General features: G+C 52.7%; 1 protein-coding gene across 1 annotated transcript in view; it reads right to left on the bottom strand.

The window, feature by feature from the left end:
- DSN1 (DSN1 component of MIS12 kinetochore complex) overlaps nt 1-19,110 on the bottom strand; it is a 31,442-nt gene extending 12,332 nt beyond the window's left edge. The window contains exons 1-7 of the mRNA XM_082299312.1: nt 19,001-19,110; nt 18,882-18,927; nt 18,312-18,569; nt 17,466-17,539; nt 17,044-17,116; nt 16,363-16,450; nt 8,349-8,408 (exon numbers count right to left, since the gene is read on the bottom strand). Coding sequence (XP_082155438.1) covers nt 8,349-8,408; nt 16,363-16,450; nt 17,044-17,116; nt 17,466-17,539; nt 18,312-18,569; nt 18,882-18,927; nt 19,001-19,090 — 689 coding nt within the window. The 5' untranslated portion in view covers nt 19,091-19,110. The remainder of the gene's footprint in view (nt 1-8,348; nt 8,409-16,362; nt 16,451-17,043; nt 17,117-17,465; nt 17,540-18,311; nt 18,570-18,881; nt 18,928-19,000) is intronic.
- Between the last annotated feature and the right edge of the window lie 1,943 nt (nt 19,111-21,053).

The following is a 21,053-nucleotide window of genomic DNA, read 5'->3' as shown; positions in this document are numbered from 1 at the left end:
AATCCCGGGTGTGACCCCAAAATCCCCAAGTGTGACCCCAAAATCCCCCGGTGTGACCCCAAAATCCCCAAGTGTGACCCCAAAATCCCCCAGGTGTGACCCCAAAATCCCCGGGTGTGACCCCAAAATCCCCAAGTGTGACCCCAAAATCCCCAGGTGTGACCCCAAAATCCCCGAGTGTGACCCCAAAATCCCCCGGGTGTGACCCCAAAATCCCCCAAGTGTGACCCCAAAATCCCCAGGTGTGACCCCAAAATCCCCGAGTGTGACCCCAAAATCCCCCGGGTGTGACCCCAAAATCCCGGGTGTGGCCCCAAAATCCCCAGGTGTGACCCCAAAATCCCCCGGTGTGACCCCAAAATCCCCAAGTGTGACCCCAAAATCCCCAGGTGTGACCCCAAAATCCCCAGGTGTGACCCCAAAATCCTCAGGTGTGACCCCAAAATCCCCGGGTGTGACCCCAAAATCCTCAGGTGTGACCCCAAAATCCCCAGGTGTGACCCCAAAATCCCCGGGTGTGACCCCAAAATCCCCAAGTGTGACCCCAAAATCCCCCAAGTGTGACCCCAAAATCCCCAGGTGTGACCCCAAAATCCCCGGGTGTGACCCCAAAATCCCCCGGGTGTGACCCCAAAATCCCCAAGTGTGACCCCAAAATCCCAGGTGTGACCCCAAAATCCCCGGGTGTGACCCCAAAATCCCCAGGTGTGACCCCAAAATCCTCAGGTGTGACCCCAAAATCCCCAAGTGTGACCCCAAAATCCCCGGGTGTGACCCCAAAATCCCCCGGGTGTAACCCCAAAATCCCCCAGGTGTGACCCCAAAATCCTCCGGGTGTGACCCCAAAATCCCCCAGGTGTGACCCCAAAATCCCCAGGTGTGACCCCAAAATCCCGGGTGTGACCCCAAAATCCCCCAGTGTGACCCCAAAATCCCCGGGTGTGACCCCAAAATCCCCGGGTGTGACCCCAAAATCCCGGGTGTGACCCCAAAATCCCCAAGTGTGACCCCAAAATCCCCGGGTGTGACCCCAAAATCCCCAGGTGTGACCCCAAAATCCTCAAGTGTGACCCCAAAATCCCCCGGGTGTGACCCCAAAATCCCCAAGTGTGACCCCAAAATCCCCAAGTGTGACCCCAAAATCCCCGGGTGTGACCCCAAAATCCCCAAGTGTGACCCCAAAATCCCCAGGTGTGACCCCAAAATCCCCCGGGTGTGACCCCAAAATCCTCAGGTGTGACCCCAAAATCCGGGTGTGACCCCAAAATCCCCAGGTGTGACCCCAAAATCCCCCGGGTGTGACCCCAAAATCCTCAGGTGTGACCCCAAAATCCGGGTGTGACCCCAAAATCCCCGGGTGTGACCCCAAAATCCTCCGGGTGTGACCCCAAAATCCCCCGGGTGTGACCCCAAAATCCCCAAGTGTGACCCCAAAATCCCCCGGGTGTGACCCCAAAATCCCCAAGTGTGACCCCAAAATCCCCGGGTGTGACCCCAAAATCCCCCAAGTGTGACCCCAAAATCCCCGGGTGTGACCCCAAAATCCGGGTGTGACCCCAAAATCCCCAGGTGTGACCCCAAAATCCCCGGGTGTGACCCCAAAATCCCCCAGGTGTGACCCCAAAATCCCCAAGTGTGACCCCAAAATCCCCAGGTGTGACCCCAAAATCCCCGGGTGTGACCCCAAAATCCCCCAAATGTGACCCCAAAATCCCCAAATGGGACCCCAAAATCCTCAGGTGTGACCCCAAAATCCCCAAGTGTGACCCCAAAATCCCCAGGTGTGACCCCAAAATCCCCAAGTGTGACCCCAAAATCCCCGGGTGTGACCCCAAAATCCCCAAGTGTGACCCCAAAATCCCCGGGTGTGACCCCAAAATCCCCAAGTGTGACCCCAAAATCCCCAGGTGTGACCCCAAAATCCCCAAGTGTGACCCCAAAATCCCCGGGTGTGACCCCAAAATCCCCCAAGTGTGACCCCAAAATCCTCCGGGTGTGACCCCAAAATCCCCAGGTGTGACCCCAAAATCCCCGGGTGTGACCCCAAAATCCCCAAGTGTGACCCCAAAATCCTCCGGGTGTGACCCCAAAATCCCCAGGTGTGACCCCAAAATCCCCGGGTGTGACCCCAAAATCCCCAAGTGTGACCCCAAAATCCTCCGGGTGTGACCCCAAAATCCCCAGGTGTGACCCCAAAATCCCCGGGTGTGACCCCAAAATCCCCAAGTGTGACCCCAAAATCCTCCGGGTGTGACCCCAAAATCCCCAAGTGTGACCCCAAAATCCCCGGGTGTGACCCCAAAATCCCCGGGTGTGACCCCAAAATCCCCGGGTGTGACCCCAAAATCTGGGTGTGACCCCAAAATCCGGGTGTGACCCCAAAATCCCCAAGTGTGACCCCAAAATCCCCGGGTGTGACCCCAAAATCCCCAAGTGTGACCCCAAAATCCCCAGGTGTGACCCCAAAATCCCCCAGGTGTGACCCCAAAATCCCCGGGTGTGACCCCAAAATCCCCCAGGTGTGACCCCAAAATCCCCGGGTGTGACCCCAAAATCCTCTGGGTGTGACCCCAAAATCCCCCGGGTGTGACCCCAAAATCCCCAAGTGTGACCCCAAAATCCGGGTGTGACCCCAAAATCCCCAGGTGTGACCCCAAAATCCCCGGGTGTGACCCCAAAATCTGGGTGTGACCCCAAAATCCCCGGGTGTGACCCCAAAATCCCCAGGTGTGACCCCAAAATCCCCCAGTGTGACCCCAAAATCCCCAGGTGTGACCCCAAAATCCCCGGGTGTGACCCCAAAATCCTCTGGGTGTGACCCCAAAATCCCCGGGTGTGACCCCAAAATCCGGGTGTGACCCCAAAATCCCCAGGTGTGACCCCAAAATCCCCGGGTGTGACCCCAAAATCTGGGTGTGACCCCAAAATCCCCGGGTGTGACCCCAAAATCCCCAGGTGTGACCCCAAAATCCCCCGGGTGTGACCCCAAAATCCCCGAGTGTGACCCCAAAATCCCCGGGTGTGACCCCAAAATCCCCGAGTGTGACCCCAAAATCCCCGGGTGTGACCCCAAAATCCCCCGGGTGTGACCCCAAAATCCCCGAGTGTGACCCCAAAATCCCCAAGTGTGACCCCAAAATCCGGGTGTGACCCCAAAATCCCCAAGTGTGACCCCAAAATCCCCAAGTGTGACCCCAAAATCCCCCGGGTGTGACCCCAAAATCCCCAGGTGTGACCCCAAAATCCCCCGGGTGTGACCCCAAAATCCCCAAGTGTGACCCCAAAATCCGGGTGTGACCCCAAAATCCCCAAGTGTGACCCCAAAATCCCCAAGTGTGACCCCAAAATCCCCCGGGTGTGACCCCAAAATCCCCAGGTGTGACCCCAAAATCCCCGGGTGTGACCCCAAAATCCCCGGGTGTAACCCCAAAATCCCCGGGTGTGACCCCAAAATCCCCCGGGTGTGACCCCAAAATCCGGGTGTGACCCCAAAATCCCCAAGTGTGACCCCAAAATCCCCGGGTGTAACCCCAAAATCCCCCGGGTGTGACCCCAAAATCCCCAAGTGTGACCCCAAAATCCCCAAGTGTGACCCCAAAATCCCCCGGGTGTGACCCCAAAATCCCCAGGTGTGACCCCAAAATCCCCCGGGTGTGACCCCAAAATCCCCAAGTGTGACCCCAAAATCCCCCGGGTGTGACCCCAAAATCCCCGAGTGTGACCCCAAAATCCCCAAGTGTGACCCCAAAATCCGGGTGTGACCCCAAAATCCCCAAGTGTGACCCCAAAATCCCCAAGTGTGACCCCAAAATCCCCGGGTGTGACCCCAAAATCCCCAGGTGTGACCCCAAAATCCCCCGGGTGTGACCCCAAAATCCCCGAGTGTGACCCCAAAATCCCCAAGTGTGACCCCAAAATCCGGGTGTGACCCCAAAATCCCCAAGTGTGACCCCAAAATCCCCAAGTGTGACCCCAAAATCCCCCGGGTGTGACCCCAAAATCCCCGGGTGTGACCCCAAAATCCCCAAGTGTGACCCCAAAATCCGGGTGTGACCCCAAAATCCCCGGGTGTGACCCCAAAATCCGGGTGTGACCCCAAAATCCCCGGGTGTGACCCCAAAATCCCCAAGTGTGACCCCAAAATCCCCAGGTGTGACCCCAAAATCCCGGGTGTGACCCCAAAATCCCCGGGTGTGACCCCAAAATCCCCAGGTGTGACCCCAAAATCCGGGTGTGACCCCAAAATCCCCCAGTGTGACCCCAAAATCCCCAGGTGTGACCCCAAAATCCCCCGGTGTGACCCCAAAATCCGGGTGTGACCCCAAAATCCCCAGGTGTGACCCCAAAATCCCCGGGTGTGACCCCAAAATCCGGGTGTGACCCCAAAATCCCCAGTGTGACCCCAAAATCCCCAAGTGTGACCCCAAAATCCCCGGGTGTGACCCCAAAATCCCCAGTGTGACCCCAAAATCCTCAGGTGTGACCCCAAAATCCTCCGGGTGTGACCCCAAAATCCGGGTGTGACCCCAAAATCCCCAAGTGTGACCCCAAAATCCTCCGGGTCTGACCCCAAAATCCCCAAGTGTGACCCCAAAATCCCCCGGGTGTGACCCCAAAATCCCCGGGTGTGACCCCAAAATCCCCCGGGTGTGACCCCAAAATCCTCAGGTGTGACCCCAAAATCCCCAGGTGTGACCCCAAAATCCGGGTGTGACCCCAAAATCCCCAAGTGTGACCCCAAAATCCCCAAGTGTGACCCCAAAATCCCCCAGGTGTGACCCCAAAATCCCCCGGGTGTGACCCCAAAATCTGGGTGTGACCCCAAAATCCCCAGGTGTGACCCCAAAATCCGGGTGTGACCCCAAAATCCCCGGGTGTGACCCCAAAATCCCCAAGTGTGACCCCAAAATCCCCAAGTGTGACCCCAAAATCCCCCAGGTGTGACCCCAAAATCCGGGTGTGACCCCAAAATCCCCAAGTGTGACCCCAAAATCCGGGTGTGACCCCAAAATCCCCCAGGTGTGACCCCAAAATCTGGGTGTGACCCCAAAATCCCCAGGTGTGACCCCAAAATCCGGGTGTGACCCCAAAATCCCCAAGTGTGACCCCAAAATCCCGGGTGTGACCCCAAAATCCCCGGTGTGACCCCAAAATCCCCAGGTTTGACCCCAAAATCCCCAAGTGTGACCCCAAAATCCCCCAGGTGTGACCCCAAAATCCCCAAGTGTGACCCCAAAATCCCCCGGGTGTGACCCCAAAATCCCCCAAGTGTGACCCCAAAATCCCCAGGTGTGACCCCAAAATCCGGGTGTGACCCCAAAATCCCCAAGTGTGACCCCAAAATCCCGGGTGTGACCCCAAAATCCCCGGGTGTGACCCCAAAATCCCCCGGGTGTGACCCCAAAATCCCGGGTGTGACCCCAAAATCCCCCGGGTGTGACCCCAAAATCCCCAAGTGTGACCCCAAAATCCCCGGGTGTGACCCCAAAATCCCCAGGTGTGACCCCAAAATCCCCCGGGTGTGACCCCAAAATCCCCAAGTGTGACCCCAAAATCCTCAGGTGTGACCCCAAAATCCGGGTGTGACCCCAAAATCCCCGGGTGTGACCCCAAAATCCGGGTGTGACCCCAAAATCCCCAGGTGTGACCCCAAAATCCGGGTGTGACCCCAAAATCCCCGGGTGTGACCCCAAAATCCTCCGGGTGTGACCCCAAAATCCCCCGGGTGTGACCCCAAAATCCCCAAGTGTGACCCCAAAATCCCCGGGTGTGACCCCAAAATCCGGGTGTGACCCCAAAATCCCCCGGTGTGACCCCAAAATCCCGGGTGTGACCCCAAAATCCCCGGGTGTGACCCCAAAATCCCCCAAGTGTGACCCCAAAATCCCCGGGTGTGACCCCAAAATCCGGGTGTGACCCCAAAATCCCCAGGTGTGACCCCAAAATCCCCCGGTGTGACCCCAAAATCCTCAGGTGTGACCCCAAAATCCCCAGGTGTGACCCCAAAATCCCCGGGTGTGACCCCAAAATCCCCAAGTGTGACCCCAAAATCCCGGGTGTGACCCCAAAATCCCCGGGTGTGACCCCAAAATCCCCGGGTGTGACCCCAAAATCCCCAAGTGTGACCCCAAAATCCTCAGGTGTGACCCCAAAATCCCCGGGTGTGACCCCAAAATCCTCAGGTGTGACCCCAAAATCCTCAGGTGTGACCCCAAAATCCCCGGGTGTGACCCCAAAATCCCCAGGTGTGACCCCAAAATCCTCAGGTGTGACCCCAAAATCCCCAAGTGTGACCCCAAAATCCCGGGTGTGACCCCAAAATCCCCAAGTGTGACCCCAAAATCCCCAGGTGTGACCCCAAAATCCTCAGGTGTGACCCCAAAATCCCCAAGTGTGACCCCAAAATCCTCAGGTGTGACCCCAAAATCCCCGGGTGTGACCCCAAAATCCCCAGGTGTGACCCCAAAATCCTCAGGTGTGACCCCAAAATCCCCAAGTGTGACCCCAAAATCCCGGGTGTGACCCCAAAATCCCCAAGTGTGACCCCAAAATCCCCAGGTGTGACCCCAAAATCCTCAGGTGTGACCCCAAAATCCCCAAGTGTGACCCCAAAATCCCCGGGTGTGACCCCAAAATCCCCAAGTGTGACCCCAAAATCCCCGGGTGTGACCCCAAAATCCCCAAGTGTGACCCCAAAATCCCCCTGGTGTGACCCCAAAATCCCCAGGTTTGACCCCAAAATCCCCGGGTGTGACCCCAAAATCCTCAGGTGTGACCCCAAAATCCCCAGGTGTGACCCCAAAATCCCCAGGTGTGACCCCAAAATCCCCCTGGTGTGACCCCAAAATCCCCAGGTTTGACCCCAAAATCCCCGGGTGTGACCCCAAAATCCGGGTGTGACCCCAAAATCCGGGTGTGACCCCAAAATCCCCCGGGTGTGACCCCAAAATCCCCGGGTGTGACCCCAAAATCCCCAAGTGTGACCCCAAAATCCCCCGGGTGTGACCCCAAAATCCTCAGGTGTGATCCCAAAATCCCCGGGTGTGACCCCAAAATCCTCCGGGTGTGACCCCAAAATCCCCAGGTGTGACCCCAAAATCCTCCGGGTATGACCCCAAAATCCGGGTGTGACCCCAAAATCCCCAGGTGTGACCCCAAAATCCGGGTGTGACCCCAAAATCCCCAGGTGTGACCCCAAAATCCGGGTGTGACCCCAAAATCCCCAGGTGTGACCCCAAAATCCGGGTGTGACCCCAAAATCCCCCGGGTGTGACCCCAAAATCCCCCAGGTGTGACCCCAAAATCCCCAGGTGTGACCCCAAAATCCCCAAGTGTGACCCCAAAATCCGGGTGTGACCCCAAAATCCCCGGGTGTGACCCCAAAATCCCCGGGTGTGACCCCAAAATCCCCAAGTGTGACCCCAAAATCCCCAAGTGTGACCCCAAAATCCCCGGGTGTGACCCCAAAATCCCCCGGGTGTGACCCCAAAATCCCCCAGGTGTGACCCCAAAATCCCCCGGTGTGACCCCAAAATCCCCAGGTGTGACCCCAAAATCCCCAGGTGTGACCCCAAAATCCCCAAGTGTGACCCCAAAATCCCCCAGGTGTGACCCCAAAATCCCCAAGTGTGACCCCAAAATCCCCCAGGTGTGACCCCAAAATCCCCTGGGTGTGACCCCAAAATCCCCCGGGTGTGACCCCAAAATCCTCCGGGTGTGACCCCAAAATCCCCCGGGTGTGACCCCAAAATCCGGGTGTGACCCCAAAATCCTCAGGTGTGACCCCAAAATCCCCGGGTGTGACCCCAAAATCCCCAGGTGTGACCCCAAAATCCCCGGGTGTGACCCCAAAATCCCCCGGGTGTGACCCCAAAATCCCCGGGTGTGACCCCAAAATCCTCAGGTGTGACCCCAAAATCCCCGGGTGTGACCCCAAAATCCCCAGGTGTGACCCCAAAATCCCCAAGTGTGACCCCAAAATCCCCAAGTGTGACCCCAAAATCCGGGTGTGACCCCAAAATCCCCGAGTGTGACCCCAAAATCCCCCGGGTGTGACCCCAAAATCCCCAAGTGTGACCCCAAAATCCCCAGGTGTGACCCCAAAATCCCCAAGTGTGACCCCAAAATCCCCGGGTGTGACCCCAAAATCCCCGAGTGTGACCCCAAAATCCCCGGGTGTGACCCCAAAATCCGGGTGTGACCCCAAAATCCCCCGGGTGTGACCCCAAAATCCCCGGGTGTGACCCCAAAATCCCCGGGTGTGACCCCAAATGTCCCTAAATGTCCCCAAATGTCCCAAATGTCCCCAAATGTCCCCAAATGTCCCCAATTGTCCCCAAAATCCCCACCTGCCCATCAGCTGCTTCACCTGGGCCACGTTTCCCTCCAGGGCCGGGTCCAGGGGGTCCCTGCGGAGAATTGACCCAAAAATCCCAGGAATTGACCCGAAATCCTGGGAATGGACTCAAAATCCTGGGAATTGACCCAAAACCCCGGGAATTGACTCAAAATCCTGGGAATGGACTCAAAAATCCCAGGAATTGACCCAAAACCCTGGGAATTCACCCAAAATCTTGGAATTGACTCAAAAATCCGAGGAATTGACCCAAAATCTTGGAATTGACCCAAAATCCCAGGAATTGACCCAAATCCTGGGAATTCACCCAAAAATTCCAGGAATTGACCCAAAATCCTGGGAATTGACCCAAAATCCCAGGAATTGACCCAAAATCCTGGGAATGGACTCAAAAATCCCAGGAATTGACCCAAAATCCTGGGAATTGACTCCAAAATCTTGGAATTGACTCAAAAATCCCAGGAATTGACCCAAAATCCTGGGAATTCACCCAAAACCCCAGGAATTGACTCAAAATCCTGGGAATGGACTCAAAAATCCCAGGAATTGACCCAAAACCCTGGGAATTGACCCAAAATCCTGGGAATGGACTCAAAAATCCGAGGAATTGACCCAAAATCCTGGGAATTGACCCAAAATCCTGGGAATTGACCCAAAATCCTGGGAATGGACTCCAAAATCCCAGGAACTGACCCAAAATCCTGGGAATTGACTCAAAAATACTGGGAATTCACCCAAAATCTTGGAATTGACTCAAAAATCCTGGAAATTGACTCAAAATCCTGGGAATTGACTCAAAAATCCCAGGAATTGACCCAAAATCCTGGGAATTGACCCAAAATCCTGGGAATTCACCCAAAATCATGGGAATTGACCCAAAAATCCTGGGAATTGACCCAAAATCCTGGGAATGGACTCCAAAATCCCAGGAATTGACCCAAAATCCCAGGAATTGACTCAAAATCCTGGGAATGGACTCAAAAATCCTGGGAATTGACCCAAAATCCTGGGAATTGACTCAAAAATCCCAGGAATTGACCCAAAATCCTGGAATTGACCCAAATCCTGGGAATTCACCCAAAAATCCCAGGAATTGACCCAAAATCCTGGAATTGACCCAAAATCCTGGGATATGACTCAAAATCCTGGGAATTCACCCAAAATCATGGGAATTGACCCAAAATCCTGGGAATTGACCCAAAATCCTGGGAATGGACTCAAAAATCCCAGGAATTGACCCAAAATCCTGGGAATTGACTCAAAATCCTGGGAATTGACTCAAAATCCTGGGAATGGACTCCAAAATCCCAGGAATTGACCCAAAATCCTGGGAATGGACTCCAAAATCCCAGGAAATGACTCAAAATCCTGGGAATTGACTCCAAAATCCTGGGAATTGACTCAAAATCCTGGGAATTGACTCCAAAATCCCAGGAATTGACCCAAAATCCTGGGAATTGACCCAAAATCCTGGGAATTGACTCAAAATCCTGGGAATTGACTCCAAAATCCCGGGAATTGACCCAAAATCCTGGGAATTGACCCAAAATCCCAGGAATTGACCCAAAATCCTGGGAATTGACCCAAAATCCTGGGAATTGACCCAAAATCCCAGGAATTGACCCAAAATCCTGGGAATTGACTCAAAATCCTGGGAATTCACCCAAAATCCTGGGAATTGACTCCAAAATCCTGGGAATTGACTCAAAATCCTGGGAATTGACTCAAAAATCCCAGGAATTGACCCAAAATCCTGGAATTGACCCAAATCCTGGGAATTCACCCAAAAATCCCAGGAATTGACCCAAAATCCTGGAATTGACCCAAAATCCTGGGATATGACTCAAAATCCTGGGAATTCACCCAAAATCATGGGAATTGACCCAAAATCCTGGGAATTGACCCAAAATCCTGGGAATGGACTCAAAAATCCCAGGAATTGACCCAAAATCCCAAGAATTGACCCAAAATCCTGGGAATTGACCCAAAATCCTGGGAATGGACTCCAAAATCCCAGGAATTGACCCAAAAATCCCAGGAATTGACCCAAAATCCTGGGAATGGACTCAAAAATCCCAGGAATTGACTCAAAATCCTGGGAATTGACTCAAAAATCCCAGGAATTGACCCAAAAATCCCAGGAATTGACCCAAAATCCTGGGAATTGACCCAAAAATCCCAGGAATTGACCCAAAATCCTGGGAATTCACCCAAAATCCTGGGAATGGACTCCAAAATCCCAGGAATTGACCCAAAATCCTGGGAATGGACTCCAAAATCCCAGGAATTGACCCAAAATCCTGGGAATTGACTCCAAAATCCTGGGAATTGACTCCAAAATCCCAGGAATTGACCCAAAATCCTGGGAATGGACTCCAAAATCCCAGGAATTGACCCAAAATCCTGGGAATTGACTCAAAAATCCCAGGAATTGACCCAAAATCCCAGGAATTGACCCAAAATCCTGGGAATGGACTCAAAAATCCCAGGAATTGACTCAAAATCCTGGGAATTGACCCAAAATCCTGGGAATTGATCCAAAAATCCCAGGAATTGACTCAAAATCCTGGGAATTGACCCAAAAATCCCAGGAATTGACCCAAAATCCTGGGAATTGACCCAAAATCCTGGGAATTGACCCAAAATCCCAGGAATTGACCCAAAATCCTGGGAATGGACTCCAAAATCCTGGGAATTGACCCAAAATCCTGGGAATTGACCCAAAATCCTGGGAATTCACCCAAAATCCTGGGAATTGACCCAAAATCCTGGGAATTGACTCAAAAATCCCAGGAATTGACCCAAAATCCTGGGAATTCACCCAAAAATTCCAGGAATTGACCCAAAATCCTGGGAATTGACTCAAAATCCTGGGAATTGACTCAAAAATCCCAGGAATTGACCCAAAATCCTGGGAATTGACTCCAAAATCCGAGGAATTGACCCAAAATCCTGGGAATTGACCCAAAATCCCAGGAATTGACCCAAAATCCTGGGAATGGACTCAAAAATCCCAGGAATTGACCCAAAACCCTGGGGTTTGGGATCGCCTCCAAAACCGGCCCCAAAACCCCAGGAATTGACCCAAATCCTGGGAATTGACCCAAAATCTTGGGAATTCACCCAAAATCCCGGGAATTGACCCAAAATCCTGGGAATTGACCCAAAATCCTGGGAATGGACTCCAAAATCCCAGGAATTGACTCCAAAATCCCAGGAATTGACCCAAAATCCCGGGAATTGACCCAAAATCCTGGGGTTTGGGATCGCCTCCAAAACCGGCCCCAAAACCCCAGGAATTGTCCCAAAATCCCAGGAATTGACCCAAAATTCTGGGAATTGACTCAAAAATCCCAGGAATTGACCCAAAATCCTGGGAATTGACCCAAAATCCTGGGAATTGACCCAAATCCTGGGAATTCACCCAAAAATTCTGGGAATTCACCCAAAATCCTGGAATTGACCCAAAATCCTGGGAATTCACCCAAAATCCTGGGAATTGACCCAAAATCCCAGGAATTGACCCAAAACCCTGGGAATGGACTCAAAAATGCCAGGAATTGACCCAAAATCCTGGGAATTGACTCCAAAATCCCAGGAATTGACCCAAAATCCCAGGAATTGACCCAAAATCCTGGGAATGGACTCAAAAATCCCAGGAATTGACCCAAAATCCTGGGAATTGACTCAAAAATCCGAGGAATTGACCCAAAATCCTGGGAATGGACTCCAAAATCCTGGGAATTGACCCAAAATCCTGGGAATTGACTCCAAAATCCCAGGAATTGACCCAAAATCCTGGGAATTCACCCAAAATCCTGGGAATTCACCCAAAATCCTGGGAATTGACTCCAAAATCCCAGGAATTGACCCAAAATCCTGGGAATTGACCCAAAAATCCCAGGAATTGACTCCAAAATCCCAGGAATTGACCCAAAATCCTGGGAACTCATCCAAAATCCTGGGAATTGACTCAAAATCATGGGAATTGACTCAAAATCCTGGGAATTGACCCAAAATCCTGGGAATTCACCCAAAATCCTGGGAATTGACTCAAAATCCTGGGAATTGACTCCAAAATCCTGGGAATGGACTCAAAATCATGGGAATTGACTCAAAATCCTGGGAATTGACCCAAAATCCTGGGAATTCACCCAAAATCCTGGGAATTGACCCAAAATCCTGGGAATTGACCCAAAATCTTGGAATTGACTCAAAAATCCCAGGAATTGACTCAAAAATCCTGGGAATTGACCCAAAATCCTGGGAATTCACCCAAAATCCTGGGAATGGACTCCAAATTCCCAGGAATTGACCCAAAATCCTGGGAATTGACTCAAAATCCCGGGAATTGACCCAAAATCCTGGGAATTGACTCAAAAATCCTGGGAATTGACTCCAAAATCCCAGGAATTGACCCAAAATCCCAGGAATTGACCCAAAATCCTGGGAATTGACCCCAAATCCTGGGAATTGACCCAAAATCCTGGGAATTGACTCCAAAATCCTGGGAATTGACCCAAAATCCCAGGAATTGACCCAAAACCCTGGGAATGGACTCAAAAATGCCAGGAATTGACCCAAAATCCTGGGAATGGACTCCAAAATCCCGGGAATGGACCCAAAATCCTGGGAATTCACCCAAAAATTCCAGGAATTGACCCAAAATCCCGGGAATTCACCCAAAATCCTGGGAATGGACTCCAAAATCCCAGGAATTGACCCAAAATCTTGGAATTGACCCAAAATCCCAGGAATTGACCCAAATCCTGGGAATTCACCCAAAAATTCCAGGAATTGACCCAAAATCCTGGGAATTGACCCAAAATCCCAGGAATTGACCCAAAATCCTGGGAATGGACTCAAAAATCCGAGGAATTGACCCAAAATCCTGGGAATTGACTCAAAAATCCGAGGAATTGACCCAAAATCCTGGGAATTGACTCAAAATCCTGGGAATTGACCCAAAATCCTGGGAATTGACCCAAAACCCTGGGAATTGACCCAAATCCTGGGAATTGACCCAAAATCTTGGAATTGACTCAAAAATCCTGGAAATTGACTCCAAAATCCCAGGAATTGACCTAAATCCTGGGAATTGACTCAAAATCCTGGGAATGGACTCAAAAATCCCAGGAATTGACCCAAAATCCTGGGAATTGACCCAAATCCTGGGAATTCACCCAAAAATCCCAGGAATTGACCCAAAATCCTGGAATTGACCCAAAATCCTGGGAATTGACTCAAAATCCTGGGAATTCACCCAAAATCATGGGAATTGACCCAAAATCCTGGGAATTGACCCAAAATCCTGGGAATGGACTCAAAAATCCCAGGAATTGACCCAAAATCCCAGGAATTGACCCAAAATCCCAGGAATTGACCCAAATCCTGGGAATTCACCCAAAAATTCCAGGAATTGACCCAAAATCCTGGGAATTGACCCAAAACCCTGGGAATGGACTCCAAAATGCCAGGAATTGACCCAAAATCCCGGGAATTGACCCAAAATCCTGGGAATTGACCCAAAATCCCAGGAATTGACCCAAAATCCTGGGAATTGACTCAAAAATCCGAGGAATTGACCCAAAATCCTGGGAATTGACTCAAAATCCTGGGAATGGACTCCAAAATCCTGGGAATTGACCCAAAATCCTGGGAATGGACTCAAAAATCCCAGGAATTGACCCAAAATCCCAGGAATTGACCCAAAATCCCAGGAATTGACCCAAATCCTGGGAATTCACCCAAAAATTCCAGGAATTGACCCAAAATCCTGGGAATTGACCCAAAACCCTGGGAATGGACTCCAAAATGCCAGGAATTGACCCAAAATCCCGGGAATTGACCCAAAATCCTGGGAATTGACCCAAAATCCCAGGAATTGACCCAAAATCCTGGGAATTGACTCAAAAATCCGAGGAATTGACCCAAAATCCTGGGAATTGACTCAAAATCCTGGGAATGGACTCCAAAATCCCAGGAATTGACCCAAAATCCTGGGAATTGACTCAAAATCCTGGGAATGGACTCCAAAATCCTGGGAATTGACCCAAAATCCCGGGAATTGACCCAAATCCTGGGAATGGACTCAAAAATCCTGGGAATTGACTCAAAATCCTGGGAATGGACTCCAAAATCCCAGGAATTGACCCAAAATCCTGGGAATTGACCCAAAATCCTGGGAATTCACCCAAAAATTCCAGGAATTGACCCAAAATCCCGGGAATGGACCCAAAATCCTGGGAATTCACCCAAAAATTCCAGGAATTGACCCAAAATCCCGGGAATTCACCCAAAATCCTGGGAATGGACTCCAAAATCCCAGGAATTGACCCAAAATCTTGGAATTGACCCAAAATCCCAGGAATTGACCCAAATCCTGGGAATTCACCCAAAAATTCCAGGAATTGACCCAAAATCCTGGGAATTGACCCAAAATCCCAGGAATTGACCCAAAATCCTGGGAATGGACTCAAAAATCCGAGGAATTGACCCAAAATCCTGGGAATGGACTCCAAAATCCCAGGAATTGACCCAAAATCCCGGGAATTGACTCAAAATCCTGGGAATTGACTCAAAATCCTGGGAATTGACTCAAAATCCCAGGAATTGACTCCAAAATCCCAGGAATTGACCCAAAATCCTGGGAATTGACCCAAAATCCTGGGAATTGACTCAAAATCCTGGGAATTGACTCCAAAATCTTGGAATTGACCCAAAAATCCCAGGAATTGACCCAAAATCCTGGGGTTTGGGATCGCCTCCAAAACCGGCCCCAAAACCCCAGGAATTGACCCAAAATCCCAGGAATTGACCCAAAATCCTGGGAATTGACTCAAAATCCTGGGAATTGACTCAAAAATCCCAGGAATTGACCCAAAATCCTGGGAATGGACTCCAAAATCCCAGGAATTGACCCAAAATCCTGGGAATTGACTCCAAAATCTTGGAATTGACTCAAAAATCCCAGGAATTGACCCAAAATCCTGGGAATGGACTCCAAAATCCCAGGAATTGACCCAAAATCCCGGGAATTGACTCAAAATCCTGGGAATTGACCCAAAATCCCGGGAATTGACCCAAAATCCTGGGAATTGACTCAAAAATCCTGGGAATTGACTCCAAAATCCCAGGAATTGACCCAAAATCCCAGGAATTGACCCAAAATCCCGGGAATTGACCCCAAATCCGAGGAATTGACCCAAAACCCTGGGAATTGACCCAAAATCCGAGGAATTGACTCAAAATCCTGGGAATGGACTCAAAAATCCCAGGAATTGACCCAAAACCCTGGGAATTGACCCAAAATCCTGGGAATGGACTCCAAAATCCCAGGAACTGACCCAAAATCCTGGGGTTTGGGATCACCTCCAAAACCGGCCCCAAAACCCCAGGAATTGACCCAAATCCTGGGAATTGACCCAAAATCCTGGGAATGGACTCCAAAATCCCAGGAACTGACCCAAAATTCTGGGAATTGACTCAAAAATCCCAGGAATTGACCCAAAATCCTGGGAATTGGCCCAAAATCCTGGGAATTGACCCAAATCCTGGGAATTCACCCAAAAATTCTGGGAATTCACCCAAAATCCTGGAATTGACCCAAAATCCTGGGAATTGACTCCAAAATCCCAGGAATTGACCCAAAATCCTGGGAATTGACCCAAAATCCTGGGAATTGACCCAAATCCTGGGAATTCACCCAAAAATTCCAGGAATTGACCCAAAATCCTGGAATTGACCCAAAATCCTGGGAATTGACCCAAAGTCCTGGGAATTGACGCAAAACCTGGGAATTGACCCAAAATCCTGGGAATTTTTGGACATTTCCAGGACCAGAGCAGCTCCTGAAAATCCTAAATTTCACCCAAAATCCTGGAATTTTTGCGGCTGGAAAAGCCCTGGGCTCCCCCAAACCCAACTTTTTTGGCGTTTCCATGGGTTTCAGCCCCTGCCAGGCTGGAGAAGTCCCATTTTTGGGGGATTTTGCCCCAAATTCTCACCCTGGGGGCAGCTCCAGGCAGTTCCCGAGGGTCCCGTCCTGGAGCAGCCTCTGGAGCAGCCGCTGGAATTCCTCGGAGCCCGCCCGGACTGGGGAGAAAAAGGGGGAAAATGGGAAAAATGGGATTAAAACCCACACCTGGAATCCCTCAGGAGCTGCTCTGAGCCTCCTCGGTGCTCATTATTGATTAATGATCGATTAATTATCGGTTATTGCTAATTAATCCCATTTTTTCCCCTCCCCACCCATGGGATTCGGGGATCAGCACCTCCATTTGTGGTCATTTCCTGCTTTTTTTTTACCAAATTCCTGCATTTTGGGGGAAGCAGGATTATCCAGGAACCCCCTCAGGACCATTTCTGATCCTCCCCCCATTAATTACTGATTAATTATTAACTATTAATTATTCTTATTAATCCATTCCGGTGTTTTCTCATCTTCCTGCGCTTTTTTTTAACCAAAATCCTGAATTTTGGGGACTCAGGATTATCCAGGAACCCCTCAGGACCATTTCTGACCCCCCCCCCCCCAATTCATTATCAGTTAATTATCAATTAATTCCACCTTTTTTACCCAAATTCCCCAATTTTTGGGGTCCCCACTCCTTTTAGGAGTTGGAAAATTGGGATTTTGAGGGAAAAAAGCCCCAAATTTGGGGAATTTTGGAGGCCCCAATCCCCACCTTTGGCAGCGAAAGCCTCGGGGTCGAATCCTTCGGATTCCTCCAGGATCTGCTGCAACTTCCGGGCGGAAAACTGAGGGAAAAACGGGGAGAAATGGGAAAAAATGGGATTTAGCCAACAAAAATGGGGGAAATGCACTTTTATCCTGATTTTCTGAGGGCTTTCACAGAGCTTGGGAAGGAAAAAGGAGCCCAAATTCCCCTTTTTTTGTGTGTTTGGGGTGGCAGGGAAAGGAATCCAAGGAATTTCCAGGGGGAAAAATTCCAGGATTTTGGTTAACTTCAATGTTTTCAGGAGCTGGAGTTGTCCAAAATTCCAGAATTTTGGTGAATTCCAGGATTTGGGGTGATTTTTAGGATTTTCAGGAGCTGCCCCATCCCTGGAAATGCCGAAAAATTCCCAGGATTTTGGGTGAATTTACCTGGAAGCTGGAGAGGAGGAGGGAGGAGAGGCGCTGGATTTCGGGAAGCTCCAGGCTGATGGATTGGCTCAGTTCTGGAAAAATTGGTTAAAAACGGTCAAATTCCCAAAAAAACCCAGCTGGAATTCCCCCAGAAGCTGCTGGGGGGAGGGCAGGGTGTGGAAAATCAGGGAAAAGGGGGGGAAAAAAGGGGAAAAGAGAGAGAAAAAGTCAAATTTAAGGGGGAAATGGGAAAAAGGAAGAGGAGAAATGAAACTTAAGGGCAAAATTGGGAAAAAGGAAGAGGAAAAGTCACGTTTAAGGATCAAGAATGGGGGAAAAAATAGGTAAAAAAATCCCCTTTAAGGGTCAAGAATGGGGAAGGATGGGAAAAAGAGGAAAAGTCCCATTTAAGGGTGGGAAAAGTAGGAGGAAAAGTCACACTTGAGGGTGGAAAATGGGGGAAGAATGGGAAAAAGAGAGAGGAAAAGTCCCATTTAAGGAACAAGAACAGGAAAAAGGAAGAGGAAAAGTCCCATTTAAGGATCGAGAGGAGGAGAAATGGGAAAAACGAAGGGGGAAAGTGACATTTAAGGATCGAGAGGAGGAGAAATGGGAAAAAGAGAGGAAAAGTCACATTTAAGGATCGAGAACAGGAAAAAGAGGAAAAGTCACACTTAAGGGTCAGAAGTGGAGGGGGAAAGAAAGGTGGAAGCTGCAAAACCCTCATTGACAGAAGGTTCAGCGCAGCACCTCCAACGATCCTCAAGCCCCTGGCCGCTTTCAGGAGGGTCTTTAATTAAAGCCGAGCCGATGAAGCCCTAATGAAGCCCTAATGAAGCCCTAATGAAGCCCCAAAGCACGAACCGGTCACTTCGTGGTGCATGGGGGGCAGCGATTTGCGGCGGGATCGCCTCCCCTTGAGGCTGGAGCGGCGCCAGGAGCGGCGCTTGCCCTGAGGGGTGGCGACAATCGGGGACAAACTGAAGGAACTCAGCGGCTGCTCCTTCCTGGGGCTGCTCCGGGCTCTTTTTTTCCTGCTGGAGGAGCCGGGCGTTCCCTTTTTGTTGGCGGGAGGCTTCGAAAAGGGCTCAGCATCCGCTGCCTTCTCCGCCGAGTGCGGATCTGAGGGGGAAAAGAGGTGAAATCAGCACCGTAAAGGGGAAAAGGAGACCCCGTGATGCCGGAGGTGAACTTCCCACTCGGGGTTTCCTGGTTTTTATGAGGGGAAGGGGTTTTTCCAAGGATTTCAGAGCGCCAAGCTTGGCGCCAAGCGCCAAGTGGTTTTTATGATTTTATTTTTAACCGGGAAGAACAGGAGCGCTGAGGGTGGAGCAGCACTGAGGGGTCCCGAGGGGATCTCAGCCTCGCAACCCCCAAATCACCCATCCAACCCCTCCCTACACCGAGACCGGCGATTCCCTTCCCTGCCCTTACCTGGCGCGCCCCCTCCGGTCTCAGAGCTGGGTCCGCCGGCGCATCGCTGCGGGGAAAAACCGTTACGGGGCTGGAAGCGCGGCCGCCCCGCGGCTCCCCCGGCCGGCTCCGGCGCTCACCTCGTCCTCCCGTGGCCCGGCCGAGCCCCGCGGGGACGGGACAGCGGCCGGGCCGGGGGAGCCGCCGGGTCCCGCCGGTGCCTCCGCCATGGCGGTTTCCCGCCGCTCGCCTGCCCTCAGCCTCTTGCGCATGCGCGGAGTCCGCTCCGGCTTCGCCGCCATCACGGCGCAGGCACGGGGCGGTGCCTGCCCTCACAGAGAGCGCATGCGCAGAGGGCGAGCGGCGCCGAACCGGTCTTAGGGCGCACGCGCAGAGCCCGCTCCGCGCTTCCCGCCCCTCACGATGTTCCCGCCCCTCACGGCGTTCCCGCCCTTTTCTCGCCCCTCACGATGTTCCCGCCCTTTTCCCACCCCTCACGGCGTTCCCGCTAATTTCCCGCCCCTCACGATGTTCCCGCCCTTTTCCCTTCCCGCCCTTTTCCCGCCCCTCACGATGTTCCCGCCCTTTTCCCACCCCTCACGGCGTTCCCGCCCTTTTCCCGCCCCTCACGGCGTTCCCGCTCTTTTCCCGCCCCTCACGATGTTCCCGCCCTTTTCCCGCCCCTCACGATGTTCCCGCCCTTTTCTCGCCCCTCACGGCGTTCCCGCCCTTTTCTCTCCCCTCACGAAGTTCCCGCCCTTTTCTCTCCCCTCACGGCGTTCCCGCCCTTTTCTCGCCCCTCACGATGTTCCCGCCCTTTTCCCGCCCCTCACGATGTTCCCGCCCTTTTCCCGCCCCTCACGATGTTCCCGCCCTTTTCTCGCCCCTCACGGCGTTCCCGCTCTTTTCCCGCCCCTCACGATGTTCCCGCCCTTTTCTCGCCCCGCACGATGTTCCCGCCCTTTTCCCGTCCCTCATGAAGTTCCCGCCCTTTTCCCGCCCCTCACGGCGTTCCCGCCCTTTCCCACCCCTCACGGCGTTCCCGCCCTTTTCCCACCCCTCACGATGTTCCCGCCCTTTTCTCGCCCCTCACGGCGTTCCCGCCCTTTTCCCGCCCCTCACGGCGTTCCCGCTCTTTTCCCGCCCCTCACGATGTTCCCGCCCTTTTCCCGCCCCTCACGATGTTCCCGCCCTTTTCCCGCCCCTCACGACGTTCCCGCCCTTTTCTCACCCCTCACGGCGTTCCCGCCCTTTTCTCTCCCCTCACGAAGTTCCCGCCCTTTTCTCTCCCCTCACGATGTTCCCGCCCTTTTCTCGCCCCGCACGATGTTCCCGCCCTTTTCCCGCCCCTCACGGCGTTCCCGCCCTTTCCCACCCCTCACGGCGTTCCCGCCCTTTTCCCACCCCTCACGGCATTCCCGCCGTTTTCTCTCCCCTCACGAAGTTCCCGCCCTTTTCCCACCCCTCACGGCGTTCCCGCCCTTTTCCCACCCCTCACGGCGTTCCCGCCCTTTTCCCACCCCTCACAGCGTTCCCGCCCTTTTCTCGCCCCGCACGATGTTCCCGCCCTTTTCCCGTCCCTCATGAAGTTCCCGCCCTTTTCCCGCCCCTCACGGCGTTCCCGCCCTTTCCTGCCCCTCACGGCGTTCCCGCCTTTTCCCACCCCTCACGGCGTTCCCGCCCTTTTCCCGCCCCTCACAGCGTTCCCGCCCTTTTCCCGCCCCTCACGGCGTTCCCGCCCTTTTCTCGCCCCTCACGATGTTCCCGCCCTTTTCCCGCCCCTCACGATGTTCCCGCCCTTTTCCCGCCCCTCACGGCGTTCCCGCCCTTTTCTCTCCCCTCACGAAGTTCCCGCCCTTTTCTCTCCCCTCACGGCGTTCCCGCCCTTTTCCCGCCCCTCACGGCGTTCCCGCCCTTTTCTCTCCCCTCACGAAGTTCCCGCCCTTTTCTCTCCCCTCACGGCGTTCCCGCCCTTTTCCCGCCCCTCACGGCGTTCCCGCCCTTTTCTCTCCCCTCACGAAGTTCCCGCACTTTTCTCACCCCTCACGGCGTTCCCGCCCTTTTCTCGCCCCTCACGGCGTTCCCGCCCTTTTCCCGCCCCTCACGGCGTTCCCGCCCTTTCCCACCCCTCACGGCGTTCCCGCCCTTTTCCCGCCCCCATGAAGTTCCCGCCCTTTTCCACCCCTCACGGCG

Source organism: Coloeus monedula, assembly GCF_965178545.1.
Source record: "Coloeus monedula genome assembly, chromosome: 31".
NCBI lineage: Eukaryota > Metazoa > Chordata > Aves > Passeriformes > Corvidae > Coloeus > Coloeus monedula.
Note: the sequence above shows the minus strand (reverse complement) of the source record. Positions and strands in the feature narration are given on the sequence as shown.